Source organism: Pongo abelii, chromosome 17 (assembly GCF_028885655.2).
Source record: "Pongo abelii isolate AG06213 chromosome 17, NHGRI_mPonAbe1-v2.0_pri, whole genome shotgun sequence".
In the NCBI taxonomy this organism is placed as follows: Eukaryota; Metazoa; Chordata; class Mammalia; order Primates; family Hominidae; genus Pongo; species Pongo abelii.
Genome location: NC_072002.2, coordinates 94917758 through 94937128, shown reverse-complemented (window position 1 = coordinate 94937128; position 19371 = coordinate 94917758). Strand labels below are relative to the sequence as shown.

Genomic DNA, 19371 nt, shown 5'->3' with positions numbered 1-19371 from the left:
TCTGTGGAACAGCTTGGCCATGCGAAATTAGCAAGACATACCACCAGCCAGAGCACTGATGGGAAAGAGCAGAGTTACCTCCGGCTTTTGTACGAAATGCGTCGCCACGCATGGGAAAGAATCATGATGAAACCTACATGTTCGACATGCAAAAATAAAAAAACCACATTTACTTCGTTACAAGGAAAAATTTCATGTGAAAAATTTCAAAATATTTACATCTCATTGAATACCCCATAAACAGGAATGAAATAAAACTGGAAGTCCCTGGTCTTTAAGGAAGGAATGAGGTCCCCAAAGTCCAAGAGTCACAAAAACCCAGCTGACAGGAAGCTGAACAGACCCCACCGCCCCACCCAGGAAGACGAACAGACCCCACCGCCCCACCCAGGAAGCTGAACAGACCCCACCGCCCCACCCTTTTGAGGGGCACACACGGCCCCCAGCAGTCAGGCTGCTATCGCAGCCCCACGCCCACAGCCATCTGCAAACGGCAGGCGTGGCGCAGGCAGGGAGCAAGCGCCGAGTCCCACCCGTCCCAGCAGCGGGTACCAGAGTCCCACCCATCCCAGCGGCAGGGATGAGAGTCCCACCCGTCCCTGCGGCGGGTATGAAGGCTGCGCAGCAGAACCTGAACAGACTCCCAGGACACTCTATTCTCCTGATCTCAAATTCTGAAATCACCCAAGCCCACCGAGTCTGTAAGACACAGAGTGAAACGGTGATTACAGCACCTATCTGGTCCCTGCCCGAGGAGCCAGAATGGAGAGGCAGAGCCGCAACCGCCTCCTGAGCTGGGAAGGCAGCATGGAAGCTGCGCCAGAGGAGAGGGGTTTTCTAATCGTGCTCGCGCGGTTTCACCAGGGAGGGTCAGTTCTGTGCTTGCGTGGTTCTCTAATCGTGCTTGCGTGGTTTCACCAGTGAGGTTCAATTCTGCCGTGGGCAGGTCATTTAGCAAAAAAAAAAACACCAAAAACCCAGGGGTGCTAACTCCAGTCCTGGCCCCCAAGTCTTCTGCAGCTCTGGGTCCCAACCCGCTGAGCGCCATATCCAGTTCCCCACAGGGGGAGACACGGACGCAGCACGTATCCTGGATGATGTGGCTGGCCGCCAGCAACACCCTGACTGGTCTTAGTGGAAAAACACTTTGGGTTTCTTCTTTTAATTAGAAAAAAAACTATCAGGTTAAAACCACCTATGTTCATACCCAAAGCACGCTGCAGATCCACAGATACTAACATGGCCATGGCACACAGACTCCTTGGAGCCGGCTCAGCTCAGCCCCGGCCCAGACGGTCTTCAGGGGAGGGCAGTGGAACCCTCCCAGAGGCCCCCAGTGCACCGCCTTACCCAGGCCTGACCCCAGAGCTTCACAACAGACCCAGTGGGTCTACATTGAAAAGTGAAGGAAGGTACAGCCAGGCAAAACCACCCCGTAATTCATGTGGGAAAAACCAAGGCTTGTTATCACCCAATACGGAATTTCAAAATCTCTCCTAAAACAATTTCACATCATTTCAGCACAGCTGGAAAATGCTGCTTTCTACGTGGTAAACACAGAGTGGGCTGCCAGGAGAGAAGCTGCGCTCATTTCCCTGCTAAACCACAGAGCTGCAAATCAAGTGATTTTCTGTAAGTAATTCCTGCAAACGGAACAATGACTATCTTGCCTTGTCTGCATTTGTTGCTGGAATTTCTGGCCCAATTTTGTAACTGGATTGCCTGAATGAGTTACACTCTTTTCTTGAAATGTTGTTTATTCACCTACAGGAGAGCCTAAGAGTAAGACCAGACGTGGGGAGAAAGAAAGCAGTCTGCACTGTCTGCTTCACCACAGACACCAGACGTGCACCTGGAGCGCCCCCTGCTCACCTGCTGAAGCTGGGAGCAGCTCCTCCGAGGCTGGCGCTGGTCCTACCTCATTTCACAGGTGAGGAAACCAGGATGCAGAGGTCAAAACACTGGCCCACGGCCCCGCAGCAGCCGTAAGAAGGCTCTGGAGACCAAGTTCTCAGGGCAAATCCTCAGGACACGCGTCTGTACTGAGGATGTCGGCAGGACCTGGGGGGCCACATCCTGTCTAACGGGTGGGCAAGACAAAGCCTCCGAGGTTACCTCGGATGGCCTCGGAGCAGCCCCGGAGCTAAAGATGGGAACTGTGCTTCTAAATCCTCAAGGAGATGGTGCCACCTGGGGATTACGCATCCCGCCGACTGTGGACGTGTGGACTGGACAAAGACACTTTCTCAGGAAGTTTCTGGGAGATGTACTCCACCAAAATGCAGAGACAGAGAACACCGCAGAGAGTGGGGAAGGCAACTCCCGGGGGCGGCGAGCAGGGTGGGTGGCGGGAGGCGGGGACCTGGCGGGGAGGCTGGGGGAGTGGAGCGGAGAAGCAGCCAGGGATTCAAAAACAGGCAAAAAGGAAGAAAGCTAACAAAAGTGAGGTAATTATCAAATACAGGTAAAACAGATGTTTAAGAAAGGGAACAGCATCACCGTGTCCTATTCTATTTGGCAAAAGCAATTTACGGTCATAGGAAACACGGCGTCATTCCACACCTCCAAATCCTGGCATGTTGATATTGGTAGGGCAGAGGCAAGAAGAGACGCAGTCTGTATGTTGAACACTAAGAATCAACAGACGGCACCCAAAATGCCTAAGGGCACGGCAGGTCTCCGCCACTACCCAGAACCGGGCAGCGAGGTGGGTGCCTTTCACGCAAGGACATGCGCGGGGGACACGGGACGGGGACCTCTCCACACCAGGGGTTTCATGCATGTTCATCGACCAACCTGAGAAAAGATGTCTCTCAAAGCAAACCGGCTCCTCCCCACCATTCGACAGCAGCACACAGAGCCAGAGAACAAAGCCGATTAGTGGGGAAAGATGATGTCAGAAACTGCGATGGGACCATGAGCTAATCATCTGGGAAAAAAGCTAAATCCCCCCCTTACTAAAAAATAAATCTTAATTTGCTAAGATTCATATGTAGAAAAAGTCAAACGTAAAAGCATCCAAGGAAAAGACACAGGGTTAAGAATCTCGGACAAGATTCAGAACCAAGCAGCTGTAAGATCTGCACAATAGTAACATCTCTGCATGGCAAAAATGTCATCAAAGTTAAAGGTGACAAAAAGATACCTTTCACGGCAATGCAGAAAACACTGACCAGTCACAAGGAGCAGGTGAGCAGCGTTCAGAGCGTGCTGCTGCGGCCAAACGCCCGAAAACAGGCCTCATTCATGATTCATGGCGAAGGAAATACAAAGCAAACCACGGTGCTCAGCTCTTCCCACCGACAGACCGCACGCCGGAGGCAGGGACCACTGTCACCGGCAGGGGACCCACATCAGGCACCACCCTTGACATGCAGGACGCTGGCTCCTGACCAGCAGTGCCATGTGCAGACCCTGCACACACCTGTGCACACATACAGACCCCGTACATGCCTGCGTGCACACGTGCAGACCCCCACACACGCCTGTGCGCACGTGCAGACCCCCACACACGCCTGTGAGCACGTGCAGACCCCCACACACGCCTGTGAGCACGTGCAGACCCCCACACACGCCTACGCACACGTACAGACCCCACACACGCCTGTGCACATGTGTAGACCCCCACACACGCCTGCGCACATGTGTAGACACCTCACACACGCCTGCGCACACGTACAGACCCCATACACTCCTGTGCACACGTGCAGACCCCCACACACGCCTGTGCACACGTGCAGACCCCCACACACGCCTGTGCACACGTGCAGACCCCCCACACATGCCTGTGCACACGTGCAGACCCCCACACATGCCTGTGCACACGTGCAGACCCCCACACATGCCTGTGCACACGTGCAGACCCCACACACGCCTGTGCACATGTGTAGACACCTCACACACGCCTGTACACATGTACAGACCCCATACACTTCTGTGCACACGTGCAGAGCCCACACTTGCCTGAACACATGTGCAGACCCCCACACACACCTGTGCACATGTGTAGACACCTCACACACGCCTGTGCACATGTACAGACCCCATACACTCCTGTGCACACGTGCAGACCCCACACACGCCTGCGCACATGTAAGACGACATGGATCAGCATGGAGACAACCAAGTGGCCATCACCAGGGGCTGCTGAGTTTGGAAGCTGCTGGTGTCACACACAGAACGGGGGAGGGCGTGAAGAATGAGATGCAGGCAGGTGGCCCAGCGACCGCAGAGTCACCGCCGGGAGCCCGCGTCAGGCCCCTCCCACCTCAGACCCCGCACTCACCTGGGCCCCCGGCCCCCTGCCGCGCTCCTCTCGCTGGACGCCGGCGCCCCGAGCGTCCGCTCCCTGCGGGTCCCTGGCTTCCGGGGCTGGGGCTCCTCCTCCTGCTCCTCAGGCCTCCTCTTCTCGCTGTCACTGTCGTCGCTGCCTTCTCCGAGGATGTCGTCCACCTGACAAACAGCCAAGAGTCAGTGACAGACCTCCTTCCCGGGCCCCGTCCCCCCCGCAACAGGTTTCTCCCAGCAGAGTCCAGGGCTCCGAGTGCAGCAGGGTGGGGGGGGCTGGAGGTGGCACTCTGCTTTCTACCTGAGCCCTGGGGCTTGAAACTCAACCAATCCTTAACAAAGCCCCGGGCAAAAGACACTTGGAAATCCACAGAGCAAACCCAGACGGTCGGTTCGCAGGCAAAGACTGGGTTTAAATTCCTCTGTCCCTTATGTGAACAGGGACTTGCTTCCTAGTGCACTGTTGGATTTTATGGTGAATAATCAGCATATTTGCTTGAAACTTTCAAGATCAATGAGATTCACAGCACGACTCCTGAGTGGCAGGGCTTTCGGGGAGGCGCCCCAGTCCTTCCCATCCTGGAATCTGGGAGGAGAGCAGCCACCTGGGGGAGGAGACGTGGCCGTGCCACAGGGACACTTGCTAAGATGTCCGCCCGCTCGCTCTGGGCACGCCTCCAATTTGGGAAACGTGCAGAGAGGGCGACTCCTGAACACCTGGAGTGAGCTCAGCCGGCCCCACGCCTGACACGTGTGACGCGGACGGGAGTGGCAACAGAGGCGGCAGGCAAGTGAGCAGGTGATGGGAGTGCCGCATCCAAACCTCAGCCTCCCCGAACCTCAGCAGGCGGGAGATGGGTACCGTCAGTGCCTCGATGTGGCGGCGGGAGAGGCTGAGCCCAGTGCCGGGGAGGTGAACTCAAGTTCTCACCTCCTCTCTTGAACTACATGGAGATGGGAGAAGGACGTGCAGAAAGAACTTACACCCAGGAGCGAGGGGCCCGCTCAGCTGATGACTAGCAGAGGGAAGAGCACTTTATGTCCGGCACGGATCACGCCGGAGGGGTGTTGGCGGGCAGCTCTCTCGGGGGCTCCCATCCCAAGAGCACAGCCCTGCTCACAGCTCTCCCATGTTGAGGGTGTCTGTGTGCGACGGCACAGCCCCGTGGTCCCTGAGACAGGCAGGTGAGGTGGGGTGGCCTGACCACAGTCCCCCAGCGCAGGCTGTTTCCCAGAAGGGATCTGGGGGTGCACACCTGGCTGGGGCCTCGAGGGGCACTCATCGACGCCGACCCAACCCCACCCCCGCAGCAGGTAGGAGAAACGGCCACAGAGGATGGAGCACAACTCCTGAGACAGGCGCGGTTCGGAGCAGTCGAGGCCGAGTCCAGAGTCACAGAGGCTCGGTGTGAGGCCGCTTTGATCAGAAATCACAGCTCAACACCCGAGCCTGCATGGAGGCCGACTCATCCACCCCGTCCACTCTGCAATTTCAAACTCATCGCCACGTGTCCAGCGAGTCACAGCACATGTGCCCTGGCCTGAATCATTAAAAGGCAGAAACATTTTAACCAATGGTTAATTAGCTAAGGCAGCGGCTTTATCAGGTCATTATAATGATCTCTAAAAGTAACACGTTACCAGGGACGCTGGCATGGAATGGTATTTAATAAGAGCATCTGGTTACTTGAAGAGGTTACTGATGTTCACACTTCACCAGAATGCTTACATCACTGAATTTACTGTTTTGATGGCAAATCTCCTATGGGAATAATTCTACTAAATTCTATTCTGAAATACTTAGGGCCTTTAACACGGCATCATTCCTTGTCAAGAGAGAAAAAAAAAGCACTGTTAAAATCTGTTATTTTACATTTGACAGCCAAGGGCAGGTGGGCCAGCCAGCACGGCAGCCCAGGGACCCCGAGGGACCCTCGCTAGCGTGGCACCCCACCTGGGAGGGCCTCAGACGTCCGTGCCAACGCTGGTGAGGCAGGGCAGCCTGGCACATGTCCCTGTGCTGCTATCTGGAAGATCTGGAGGTACCCTTTGCACAGCCAAGCCAGAAACGTGGGCACACATTCACATTAAAACCTGACCTCGCCTACACCATGCTCTTCCGATCTCCTCTCCCTCTTTCTGCCTGACTCGCGTAAACATCGATGTGGGAACACCACCTATCTTTCCTGGGCTTGTTTTTACAAAAAAGGTGACTGCACTTTTTGAAAAACAGTTTTCTTCACTACAGAGGCTCCTGGACTCAGGATGGGGTCACGTCCAGATGAGCCCATCACAGGCTGAAAACGTGTCACACACCCAGCCCAGCCGCCTTCCAGGCTCAGACATTACCCCATCGCTGACAAAGTCGTCCAGCACAAGGCCGACTCGGAACAAGCTGTTCTACAGAATTCTGAGTCAAGACTTCTAATTCGAAGTGTGGTTTCCACCAAACACACGTCACTTGCACATCATTGTAAAGTTAGAAAATTGTTAAGCGAACCATTGTAAAGTTGAGGGTCGTCTGTATTTACTTTACTTAAAACATGCTAACATAATTTTTTTAAATCTTAATGAAAATTTAAAAGTATGTAAAAAGAAAAAACACAAATGAATTCATACCTGAGTGTTGGAATTTCTACCAAAGGGCAAATACAGATAACAGCAGATGCTACTGTACCCTGTCAATGCATGGAAATGAAATGTTTCTACCAACCTCCTTGCACGACCCCGGATCACAGAATAAAACTCTCCCCAGCTCTGCCCTGGAGTGAGGTGGGACGGCTTCGAGAGAGAGGATGGGAAACGAGAAAAGACACAGAGCAAGGTCGGGAAAGCACCCTGAGCACGAGAAGCAGAACAGGCAGAAATGAGGTAATGCAGCTGGAGAGGCAGCGGACGCCGGCTTTGGGCCCCAGCAGAACAGGCAGAAACGAGGTAATGCAGCTGGAGAGGCAGCGGACACCGGCTTTGGGGCCCAGCAGGCTTTTCCGCAGGGGTGTGCGTCTCTTTGTGAGCTGGCTGAGACAGAGGCGGGTGTTTGCGCACAAACACGCCAAACGCACACTCTTCCTGTACTAAGGCCGAGGATCCACACACGCCAAACGCACACTCGTCCTGTGCCGAGGCCGCGGCGCGAGGATCCACACACGCCAAACGCACACTCGTCCTGTGCCGAGGCCGCGGCGTGAGGATCCACACACGCCAAACGCACACTCGTCCTGTGCCGAGGCCGCGGCGCGAGGATCCACACACGCCAAACGCACACTCGTCCTGTGCCGAGGCCGCGGCGCGAGGATCCACACACGCCAAACGCACACTCGTCCTGTGCCGAGGCCGCGGCGTGAGGATCCACACACGCCAAACGCACACTCGTCCTGTGCCGAGGCCGCGGCGTGAGGATCCACACACGCCAAACGCACACTCGTCCTGTGCCGAGGCCGCGGCGTGAGGATCCACAAACGCCAAACGCACACTCGTCCTGTGCCGAGGCCGCGGCGTGAGGATCCACACACGCCAAACGCACACTCGTCCTGTGTCGAGGCCATGGCGCTAGGATCCACACATGCCAAATGCACACTCGTCCTGTGCCGAGGCCGCAGCGCAAGGACTGAGTGCTATTCACACACAGTCACTGGGCACAGTGCTCTGGCCACACCCACCATGAGGAGACTCAGGGACTGTGTGGGGGGTGCATGCTTTAGAGTCACCTTCAGAAGAAAAATCCATGTTAGTGAGTTCTCACGTCTCCTGTGATTCTGGGAGCACTCCTGGTGACAGCAAGTTCTCATGTCTCAAGTGATTTTGGGAGCACTCCTGACGTGAGTTCTTCCGTCTCACATGATTTTGGGAGCACTCCTGATGACAGTGAGTTCTTACATCTCGTGATTTTGGGAGCACTCCTGATGTCAGCGAGTTCTCAAGTCTCGTGATACGGGGAGCACTCCTGATGACAGTGAGTTCTTACATCTCATGCGATTTTGGGAGCACTCCTGATGTCAGCGAGTTCTCAAGTCTCATGTGATACGGGGAGCACTCCTGATGACAGCGAGTTCTTACGTCTCGTGTGATACAGGGAGCACTCCTGATGACAGCGAGTTCTTACGTCTCGTGATTTTGGGAGCACTCCTGATGTCAGCAAGTTCTCAAGTCTCGTGATACAGGCAGCACTCCTGATGTCAGCGAGTTCTTACGTCTCATGTGATTTTGGGAGCACTCCTGATGACAGTGAGTTCTTACGTCTCATGTGATTTTGGGAGCACTCCTGATGTCAGCGAGTTCTCAAGTCTCATGTGATACGGGGAGCACTCCTGATGACAGCGAGTTCTTACGTCTCATGTGATTTTGGGAGCACTCCTGATGACAGCGAGTTCTTACGTCTCATGTGATTTTGGGAGCACTCCTGATGTCAGCGAGTTCTCAAGTCTCGTGATACAGGGAGCACTCCTGATGACAGCGAGTTCTTACGTCTCATGCGATTTTGGGAGCACTCCTGATGACAGCGAGTTCTTACGTCTCATGCGATTTTGGGAGCACTCCTGCTGATGGTGGCCCCACACCCGGCCTCTGTTCTTGAGGCATTTTATCAGGGTCATCATATTTCTTGGCTTCCACGTATATTAAATGCAGAATTTAAAAACAGTTAAGATAAAATTCCAACGTTAATTTTCATGGCTTTCAGGTTTCTTAAAAGCCATTGCAGGTGAACGCTTACTGACGCCATGCCTCACACTGCTTAGGCATGTTCTGGACGTGGAGGTCAGAAGCACGTGCTACATGGGGGACCAGTTTTCTTTGAAACCAGTGACATCAAGTGAGTGGTCTGCTAGCTGCAGAAGCCTCCGTGGTTTAAACCCAAGAAGAAATCCAGATGCCTACTGGGTCTCAAAGAACTGGGTACGCATTCCCACAGCACTGACCGGGCGTGAGTTCTCAACGCTGCTCCTCACATGAGGGGCGGGGAAGCCCTTGTCAGTGTGGGTGGGAGCAGCATTCCCCACGGCAGGCGCTGCTCTTGGGTCAGCAACTTTGCCTCTCCTCTGTCGACGTGGAGACCCTTCCTCCACCATTGGAACAGCCGACGCCCATCTAACACTCTGACGTGCCGGAAATGGCCAGAGGTCTCGACACCCCTCACTCAATGGCCCCCCGAAAGGCTGCACTTGACCCTGGTTCCAGATCCACTTGACTCCCCATCGTCTGTGCCCCAAAAGGAGCAGCAGCCCCACCCCATGTATCCCCAGGATGAAGAGGGGCCACGGCAGCCTCCAGGGAGCACCCCGGGGCAGGTACCTAGTCTGTCTCACCGGCCCACAGGGGGGTGCAGGCAATGGGCCCAAGAGACAGGCTTATCTGGGGTGCAGCTGCCTCATCTGCCCCAAGCACATGGAGTGGAAGAGGGACAGATGTGAGACGAGGCTGTCAGGCCAGGGCCAGGCCACGAGGAGCTTCTTGAGGCTGCTGTAATAACCAGGCGCCACAGCTCAAAAGATCCAAATTCACAACCTCACAGCTGTGCAGGTCAGAAGTCCAACACGAGCTTCACAGGACCAAAATCCAGGTGTCCACCGGGAGAATCCCTTCCTCGCATCTTCCAGCTTCCAGAGGCCTCAGGTCCTTCGCTCCGGGGCTCCTCTGACCCCTTCTCCTGCCTGCAGGCACTGATTGTCTTAAGGGCCCAGGGCTCACAGAGAATCAAGGAGACTTTAAATATTCACGAACATAAAACCCTCTGGCCTCTCTCCCATGCACAGAACAATCCACGGCTGCAGCCTTCCGCTTTCAATACCATTTGTTCCCGAAGCGCTACATCTGGGGGTTTACGATCACTTTTTATTTCTGAGAGAAAGGATTAGGTTTTGGGGTGGCTGAAAGCTGCTGAATGCGTTCAAGACATCTGTCTCCCATTGAGAATTCAACCCCCTTTGATATTGAATGACTAAGAACCAGTTGTCATCACTGCCTGAAACAGGACCGCGTGGGGAACAGATTCCGAGTCCTCCACGCCCGACCAGGAAACCAGGAAGGAGATGGGACATGTCAGCAGCTTCCAGGCAGGAAGAGGCAGCGTCCCTCCCTCCTCTCCTCCCACCCCTGGTCCTAGGCAGGTGGCTATTCCTTATACAGAACCTTCTGGAATCTTAAATAAAGTGGTCTGGGCTTACAGGTAGTGGCTGAGAAAAAATTTTTTTAGAGAAAACATTTTTGTGAAACAAAAAACAGCTAATGTTCAAAAAGACAGAAAAATGGCAGAGAAATTCAGCACACCTCAAAAAAGGGTCTGATCCTCACAAGATAAACTGGTGTCTAAAGGTGATAACCTGAGTTACTGAGACGAGTCTGTCCTGAATAGAACTATCTGCATTTTTCTGCTACTGTTGAAAATACACAGGAGCTGTTTTCCTCCTCAAGAAACCTCCGCTGCCTTCCGGATGCAAACAGAATGGCGGCTCTCTCCAGAGGACAGCGGTGCCAGGCGGGCAGGGAGGACGGGCTCTGGTGGGAACATGAAGACCTGGGGGAAGGGGATGGCCTGTGCCCTGACCAGCTGCGGGTGAGGACCCCACACAGGCGCCACCCATGAGGGCACCTTACAGGAGGACACGGGATGTGGTTTCCCAGGATAGTCCTCCTAAAGAACAGTCTCCGAAGGACGGTGCTGCGCAGATCGCCCATCCCTAACATCCTGACTGTTGTGGAACCTTCTATCAGGGGGCGGCCTGGGACCCAAGAGAAGCACACGGGCCAAGGGGCCCAGGACACAGGAGCCAAGCAGGACCCGGCTGAGAAAACCCCAACTCCACCGATGCTGCCTAAAGCTGTTTCGCGCAGTGATAACGAGATGCTGTGAGAATCACCAGTCACTCTGTGTGCGTGTGTTTAAGGCCCATGTGCAACGGACACACAGCCCTCCAGCGTTTCTCAACGGGGGCTGGTTGGCGTCGGGCAGGGGGTGTTGACCGGCCCCAGGATCACCCCTTGTCATGACCATGAGTGCCTCCAGACCCCGTCCCATGTCCTTGGGGTGGGCCGGGAGAGCTGGAGGGGCTGGGCGGTGTTGGTCCTGGTGAAGACGCAGGCACGAATCCTAAGCCACAACTTCCATGTGTTCTCATGCCACACACTGCGGACACATTGCTTAATGCTGTTCTAGGTCTCCTTGAATAGGAAGTTGCATGAAAAACACAAGTGCTAGTCCCAAACTAGACACAACTATGCAAGTGCAGAATTCTAGCTCTGCCTCCATGTGCACAGCTCAGCAATCCACCCGCACACCATAGCTCTGCGGCCCCTGCACGAGCGCCGGCGCGGGCACCAGGGCGTGGGGTTGGCTCACCTCTTTGTCCATACTCTCTAAATCCTCCTTACAAAGAGTGTACAGCGGCATTGTCTCAGACATACTGGGCTGTCGCTTTCTTCTAGAAGGGCCAGGCTGCTCTCCGTCCTGAGCGTCAGGCAGCTCTTCGCCAAACATCTGCGGCTGAGGTGGCGGAACCGCTCTGAAAGGAATTTCATAGGTCCCACATGAGGAAGGTCAGTTTGAATTGCACTTTTCCGCACTGAATCAGACTCCTGGCTCTCGGACTAGATAAACACTCACACACCCCAACAGGGAACGCGTATGATCAGCACTGAATCAGACTCCTGGCTCTCGGACTAGATAAACACTCACACACCCCAACAGGGAACACGTATGAAAAACGTGATGTTTCGCCAATACGTTTTTCAGAGGTTAATGGATCAGAATTTGCTAACTGAGCCAGGGTGAGTGGCAAAACATGTTTCTGACTATCCTGTGGAAAAAGAACACCCACCTTCTTTTATCTGCAAAACCCCCGTGGGGCAGAGAGCATCTGCCGGGCTCTGGCATCTTAGAATAAAGGGCAAAGAGAGACGGGAGATGAACCGTGTTCTGGGAACCCCCAGGACATGTCATTCACCCTCAAAATAGGGTCCGGAGAGCTACATGGCAAAACACAAAACAAGAAAATGCAACATCTCCAGGCAATGAAAACAAACACAAAAACAGCCAAGTGACAAAACAGATGTCAGTGGGCTGAAATTAAAATCATTTCACAGGTCAGCGCAGTGGCTCAGCTTGTAAAGCCAGCACTTTGGGAGGCCGAGGCGGGTGGATCACTTCAGGTGAGGAGTTCGAGACCAGCCTGGCCAACATGGCTAAACCCCATCTCTACTAATAATACAAAAATTAGCCTGGTGTGGTGGTGCACGCCTGTAATCCCAGCTACTCAGGAAGCTGAGGCAGGAGAATCACTTGAACCTGGGAGGCAGAGGTTGCAGTGAGCCGAGATTGCGCCACTGCATATTCCAGCCTGGGCAACAGAGCAAGACTCCATCTTAAAAAAAAAATTCACAAAAAAACAGAAACAGGTAAATCTTGTGCTTGTATAGTTAAATATTAATGTAATAAATCAACTAGAAAGGGCCAGTCTTCTGTTTCAAGGATCTTTCTGCTATGTTAAAACCGCAGCTCTGTTTGAAACGGTTTCTCTTCTCTGTACACATCTTTCTCGATCTGGATGTGTCAATCTTATTAATATATTCTGATGCATGCCTCTGACTGCTAGAATTTAAGGCAAGCCTCTGGAAAGAGGTGGTGCTGCCCTCCTGAGAGGCGGCTGTTTCTAGCTGCTGGTTCTTCCCTGGATGACCAAAGGACGAGACCAGGAGGCACTGAGCGTGTGTCCCAGCTACCAGCTAGCTCGGGACAGGCATGAGGATGAGGGGATAAAACCCATCCTGGTGAAGGAAAACGGGCACTAAGTCAAAGTCACAAAACTAAAAAGACACAACCGTGTTAGGCTATTTACTAATGGAGAGATGATTTTCTGCCCAGAAATCTGAAAGTGCTGATCTGCACTGTTTGGAATTCAGGACTTCCCAAGCCTTGTCAAAGTCCACTCTTCACGGTGGCCCTCTGTGAACACGCGCTTCCCATCCCACAAACGCCGCAAACGCCACGCTTCCCATCCCACGAACACCGCGAACGCCACGCTTCCCATCCCGCGAACGCCGCGAACGCCACGCTTCCCATCCCACGAACGCCGCGAACGCCACGCTTCCCATCCCACGAACGCCGCGAACGCCACGCTTCCCATCCCACGAACGCCGCGAACGCCACGCTTCCCATCCCACGAACGCCGCGCTTCCCATCTGCATTTGGCTGAAACACCTGTGTACGTATAACTGGACACATGCAGTTCAAAGCAGTGTTGTTCAAAGGGCCAACTGCACTGTTATTTTAAACTGAATTAAATGTTTCAACTAAATGTTAAAAACCTGTGATAACTGCTCTACTCCAGCCAAACACCCCACCTCTGGGGTCTCAGAGAAGGCCACGGAGGAACCTGCGGGGAGCCTGACATCCAGCCCCACCGGCAGCAACGAGGCCCCACCCAACCATATGGGAGGGTCAGGATTCTCACCAGCCCCCACTGGAGATGCAGACACTCCCCCCATGGTGCCAGCAATGACGACGTGGGGAGCCAGGACTGCCACAGCAACAGTATCACCCCCATACCCCACAGCCGTCCACCAGCAATGGCATCACCCCACCCCCACAGCCGTCCACCAGCAACGGCGTCACCCCATCCACACAGCTGTCCACCAGCAATGGCGTCACCCCCATACCCCACAGCCGTCCACCAGCAACGGCGTCACCCCCATACCCCACAGCCGTCCACCAGCAACGGCGTCACCCCCATACCCCACAGCCGTCCACCAGCAACGGCGTCACCCCCATACCCCACAGCCGTCCACCAGCAACGGCGTCACCCCCATACCCCACAGCCGTCCACCAGCAACGGCGTCACCCCCATACCCCACAGCCGTCCACCAGCAACGGCGTCACCCCCATACCCCACAGCCGTCCACCAGCAACGGCGTCACCCCCATACCCCACAGCCATCCACCAGCAACGGCGTCACCCCCATACCCCACAGCCGTCCACCAGCAACGGCGTCACCCCCATACCCCACAGCCGTCCACCAGCAACGGCGTCACCCCCATACTCCACAGCCGTCCACCAGCAATGGCGTCGTCACCTCCATCCCCCACTGCCATCCACCAGCAACGGCGTCACCTCCATCCCCCACTCTCAGGCATCAGAAAGAGGCCGTGTGGGGAACTGGACTCCTATCCCAAATGGCAGGAACTAGGGGGCCTCCACTCCTGCTGCTGGAGCATGGCCCCCAAAAAAAAATCAGTGATGGGGGAAGGTTTAACTAAGGTCCAGAGTCTCCTACCATGAAGTGGAAAGGTCCAGGTTTCAATCCAGTATCACTTGCCACAAAGAACCAGGAAGATCTCAAACTATGCAGAAAAGGACAATCAACAGAGGCCAAGCTGAGAGGGCAGAGATGCTAAAATTCACAATGATTTTATAGCACCCATGATAAAAATGCTTCAACAGGCGATTGCAAATATGCTTGAAACAACTGAAAAACACAAAAAGGATTGGCAAAGAAATAGAAGATACAGACATTTTATAAACGAAAAATAAAAACTAAAACCAAAAAATGTCCTGGACAGACTAGCAGCAAATGAAGGAGACAGAGGAAGGCTGTGAACCCGAAAATCTAACAGAAATCACCCAACCCGGACAACAGAGAAAACGAGCTGAACAGGAAAAAGAACACAGCTTAGAGACGCATGAGATACAAAAAGCCTCAGCATCCGTGTCCCTGCCGTCCCAGTATGGCAGAGACGGCCCTGAAAAGCAATGGCTGGAAATGTCCCAAAGACGTCAAAAGACATAAACCTTCCAACTCAAAAAGCAGAGTCAAACATAAACAAGGTAAACCCTCCAAATCTACACCAGGACACCTCACCATCAAACCTCAACTAAAGACAGAGAAAAACCTTGAAGGCAGTGAAAGAGAAAACACAGCTTACCTACAGGAAAAACGGTCAAAGACAGAAGATCACTCATCAGAACCACGAAGCCCAGAAGGAAGCCGGACGTTTTTCAGGCCCTAAGAAAAAGGAAGATCAACCCAGAGTCTTGTCCCATGAAAACGTCCCCCAGCAAGGGAGGAACTGGAGAGGGCCCAGGCCTGCCCCGAGAGCATGATGGACACTGCAGGGCAGGTCGGGAGGGAAGGGACCCCGAGGGAACCTCCCGTGAGGACGGAAGCAGGAATCCGGGCAAGCACCTGAGACTCCGTTCGAGTTCTCTAGACCACACTTGACTGTCAAAACTAAAGTCGTAAGAAATAATCCCAAAGCAAGCAGAAGGAAGGTAAGAAATAAGGAGGCTGAAAAACAAACAAACAAAAAAATAGAGAAGGTAAGCGGAGCAATTCCTTCAAAAACACAACCACAACTCACCCAAACGCAGTAGGTCCTGTGAAAAGCCCTGTAACTATTAAGGAAAATGAATATGAAATTTGAAATCTTGCAAAAATAAAATCTCCAGGACCAGACGGTCTCACTGGAGAATTCTCCCAAATGTGTGAAAGGAAGGGGCAAGTCCACAGTCTCACCAGGGATGCCGGAGGGTGGGGCACTTCCCGCCTCATCACAGGAGCCATAGCAAACCTGGGGGCAGACGGTACACAACATGACACGTGCAGCCCCACAGGCCCCTCAACATCAACATAAAGACACTTCACAGAAGTGCATCAAGGTTACTATACACCACAACCAACAGGACTTGTTTCTGGGGTGCAAGGCTGTTTTCACGTCCAAAAATCAGTCAATGTGCCCACTATGTACTGACAGAGGCAAAAGAGGAAAAACCACCCACACCATCATATCAATCAACAAACACCTAAAAACTCAACACCCACTGGTGATAACAACTCACAGAAAATACGAAATCCAACTTGATCAAGGGCATCTACGGGCAGAAAACCCAGAAACAGACTGCACAGGTGCACCTGGGCACCCTCGAGACGCAGCGGCAGAAGCAGCCACGGAGGGAGGACGGCGCCGGGGACAACGCGGCTGGGGCCAGAAAACCAACCTCAAGAGCATCCCGGGCTGAGGTGTCAAATGGAAGACTATAGAACTTTTAGGATAAAACATCAAGAAAATCTCTGGGATCTGGGACTAGGCTACTAGTTAACTTCACATCGAAAGCATGATTCCTAAAAGAAAGAAGTGATAAACAGAATCTCATGAAAATTAAAAACTTTTGCTCTGCCAAAGACCCTCTAGAGGATGAAAACTCAAGTTGCTGACTGGGAGGAAAGGATTTGTAAGCCACACATCCAACCAAGGACTAGCAGATGGAACAAACACAGGAGGTGATGTGTCATTATTCACCACAGAAATGCAGGTTACAGCCACAACCAGCTCAGGACACACCTATCAGAATGGCTGCAATAAACAGCACTGGCCACGCCACCTGGGTCACTCACCGCCGCTGAAAACGTGAAATGATGATGCAGGTATTCCAGAAAAAGGTCTGGCAGTTTCTTTAAAAAGCTAAACACACATTCACCATCCAATTTAGCAACTGTACCTACCACTGGACATTCATCCCAAAGAAATAAAAACTTAGATAGGTTAAGCATCCCATATCCAACACGCTTGAGACCAAAAGTGTTTGCGATTTTGGATTTTTGGATTTTGAAATATCTGTGTTACACTTACGGGCTGAGCATCTGCAACCGGTGACCCCAAATCCGAATGCTCTGATGAGCACTTCCTTCCAGGGCCACGTCAGTGCTCAGAAAGGTGCGAATCTTCGTGCTCAGAAAGATGCGAACTTTGGAGCATTTCCAATTTTGGATTTTCGGATGAGAGGCTCAACCTGTGCAAACATTTAGAGCAAAGGCTGGAAACAACCCAAATATCCCTCAAAGGGTGAATGGTGAAACCACAGATGGCTCCTTCACACACCACGAGACACGGCTCCGCAAGAGAAGGACATCAATGAGGGGCACAGAGGTGCTCCAGGAACTGGCCGAGGGAGGAGGGCCAACTCCAGAAGGCTGCCGACTTGCCGTACACAGCACTCCGGAGAGGGCGTGGTGCAGGGAGGGACAGCAGGTGGAGGGCCAAGGGTCAGGGAAGGGGAAGTGGCTGAGGCCATGAGGGGCCGCAGGGGAGCTGGTGTGAGGGTTCTGTGTCTGGATGAGTCTGTGTGGGTCCTAGTGGTGAGCCTGTTCCCCACTTTCACAAGAGGCAACCACAGCGGAAATAGGATAAAGGGTCCAAAGGGCCTCTCTGCATTATCACTGCATGTGTATCTACAAATATCTCGAAAAGTCTGACCAAAAAACTGAATGTTCCCACTCACCCCCAGGTCCCCAGTGAGCCAGCCTGCCAGCCCAGCACCAAAAAGGTCAAAGCCAGAATTAGAAAAAACGTACAACGTTCAAAGCCTTAGATGAGGACCAGTCCAGGGACGAAGGGCCAACTGCCCTCACCGCCAAGCGTCCTGTCACGATGGGGTCTGCACAGGGTTCCGAGAACAGAATGAGGAACCACCACTCTCAGGAGGGTGGGGAGATGGGGCCACCTCCACAGCAGCACAACCAATGCACACAGCATATGAGGCCTGGGGCCGCTCAGGCGCGGGACCCACTGTGAGACGGGGTGCCATGGGGGATCCGGGCGACCAATGCACACAGCATATGAGGCCTGGGGCCGCTCAGGCGCGGGACCCACTGTGAGACGGGGTGCCATGGGGGATCCGGGCGACCGATGCACACAGCATATGAGGCCTGGGGCCGCTCAGGCGCGGGACCCACTGTGAGACGGGGTGCCATGGGGGATCCGGGCGACCGATGCACACAGCATATGAGGCCTGGGGCCGCTCAGGCGCGGGACCCACTGTGAGACGGGGTGCCATGGGGGATCCGGGCGACCGATGCACACAGCATATGAGGCCTGGGGCCGCTCAGGCGCGGGACCCACTGTGAGACGGGGTGCCATGGGGGATCCGGGCGACCGATGCACACAGCATATGAGGCCTGGGGCCGCTCAGGCGCGGGACCCACTGTGAGACGGGGTGCCATGGGGGATCCGGGCGACCGATGCACACAGCATATGAGGCCTGGGGCCGCTCAGGCGCGGGACCCACTGTGAGACGGGGTGCCATGGGGGATCCGGGCGACCGATGCACACAGCATATGAGGCCTGGGGCCGCTCAGGCGCGGGACCCACTGTGAGACGGGGTGCCATGGGGGATCCGGGCGACCGATGCACACAGCATATGAGGCCTGGGGCCGCTCAGGCGCGGGACCCACTGTGAGACGGGGTGCCATGGGGGATCCGGGCGACCGATGCACACAGCATATGAGGCCTGGTGCCGCTCAGGCGCGGGACCCACTGTGAGACGGGGTGCCATGGGGGATCCGGGCGACCGATGCACACAGCATATGAGGCCTGGTGCCGCTCAGGCGCGGGACCCACTGTGAGACGGGGTGCCATGGGGGATCCGGGCGACCGATGCACACAACATATGAGGCCTGGGGCTGCTCAGGCGCGGGACCCACTGTGAGACGGGGTGCCATGGGGGATCCGGGCGACCGATGCACACAGCATATGAGGCCTGGCGCTGCTCAGGCGCGGGACCCACTGTGAGACGGGGTGCCATGGGGGATCCGGGCGACCGATGCACACAACATATGAGGCCTGGGGCCACTCAGGCACAGAACTCACTGTGAGACGGGGTGCCATGGGGGAACCGGGCAACCAATGCACATGACAGATGAGGCCTGGCGCTGCTCAGGCGCGGGACCCACTGTGAGACGGGGTGCCATGGGGGATCCGGGCGACCAATGCACACAGCATATGAGGCCTGGGGCCGCTCAGGCGCGGGACCCACTGTGAGACGGGGTGCCATGGGGGATCCGGGCGACCAATGCACACAGCATAAGAGGCCTGGGGCCGCTCAGGCGCGGGACCCACTGTGAGATGGGGTGCCATGGGGGATCCAGGCGACCGATGCACACAACATATGAGGCCTGGGGCCACTCAGGCACAGAACTCACTGTGAGACGGGGTGCCATGGGGGAACCGGGCAACCAATGCACATGACAGATGAGGCCTGGCGCTCAGGGGACTGGGCAGGTGCCACATAAACTCAGACAAGCAGCGGGGACTCTTGGATTA

At 54.6% G+C, this 19371-nt stretch overlaps 1 protein-coding gene across 6 annotated transcripts in view; it reads right to left on the bottom strand.

Moving 5' to 3' along the window:
- CTDP1 (CTD phosphatase subunit 1) overlaps positions 1 to 19371 on the bottom strand; it is a 76572-nt gene that overhangs the window by 12749 nt on the left and 44452 nt on the right. For 4 of the 6 annotated variants that reach the window (XM_024236055.3, XM_024236053.3, XM_054538128.2 and 1 more), the window contains 2 exons: positions 11621 to 11783; positions 4286 to 4452 (listed from right to left, as the gene is read on the bottom strand). In XM_024236055.3, the coding sequence (XP_024091823.3) occupies positions 4286 to 4452; positions 11621 to 11783 (330 nt within the window). The remainder of the gene's footprint in view (positions 1 to 4285; positions 4453 to 11620; positions 11784 to 19371) is intronic. The other 2 variants (XM_024236054.3, XM_063716972.1) reach the window with 1 other exon arrangement.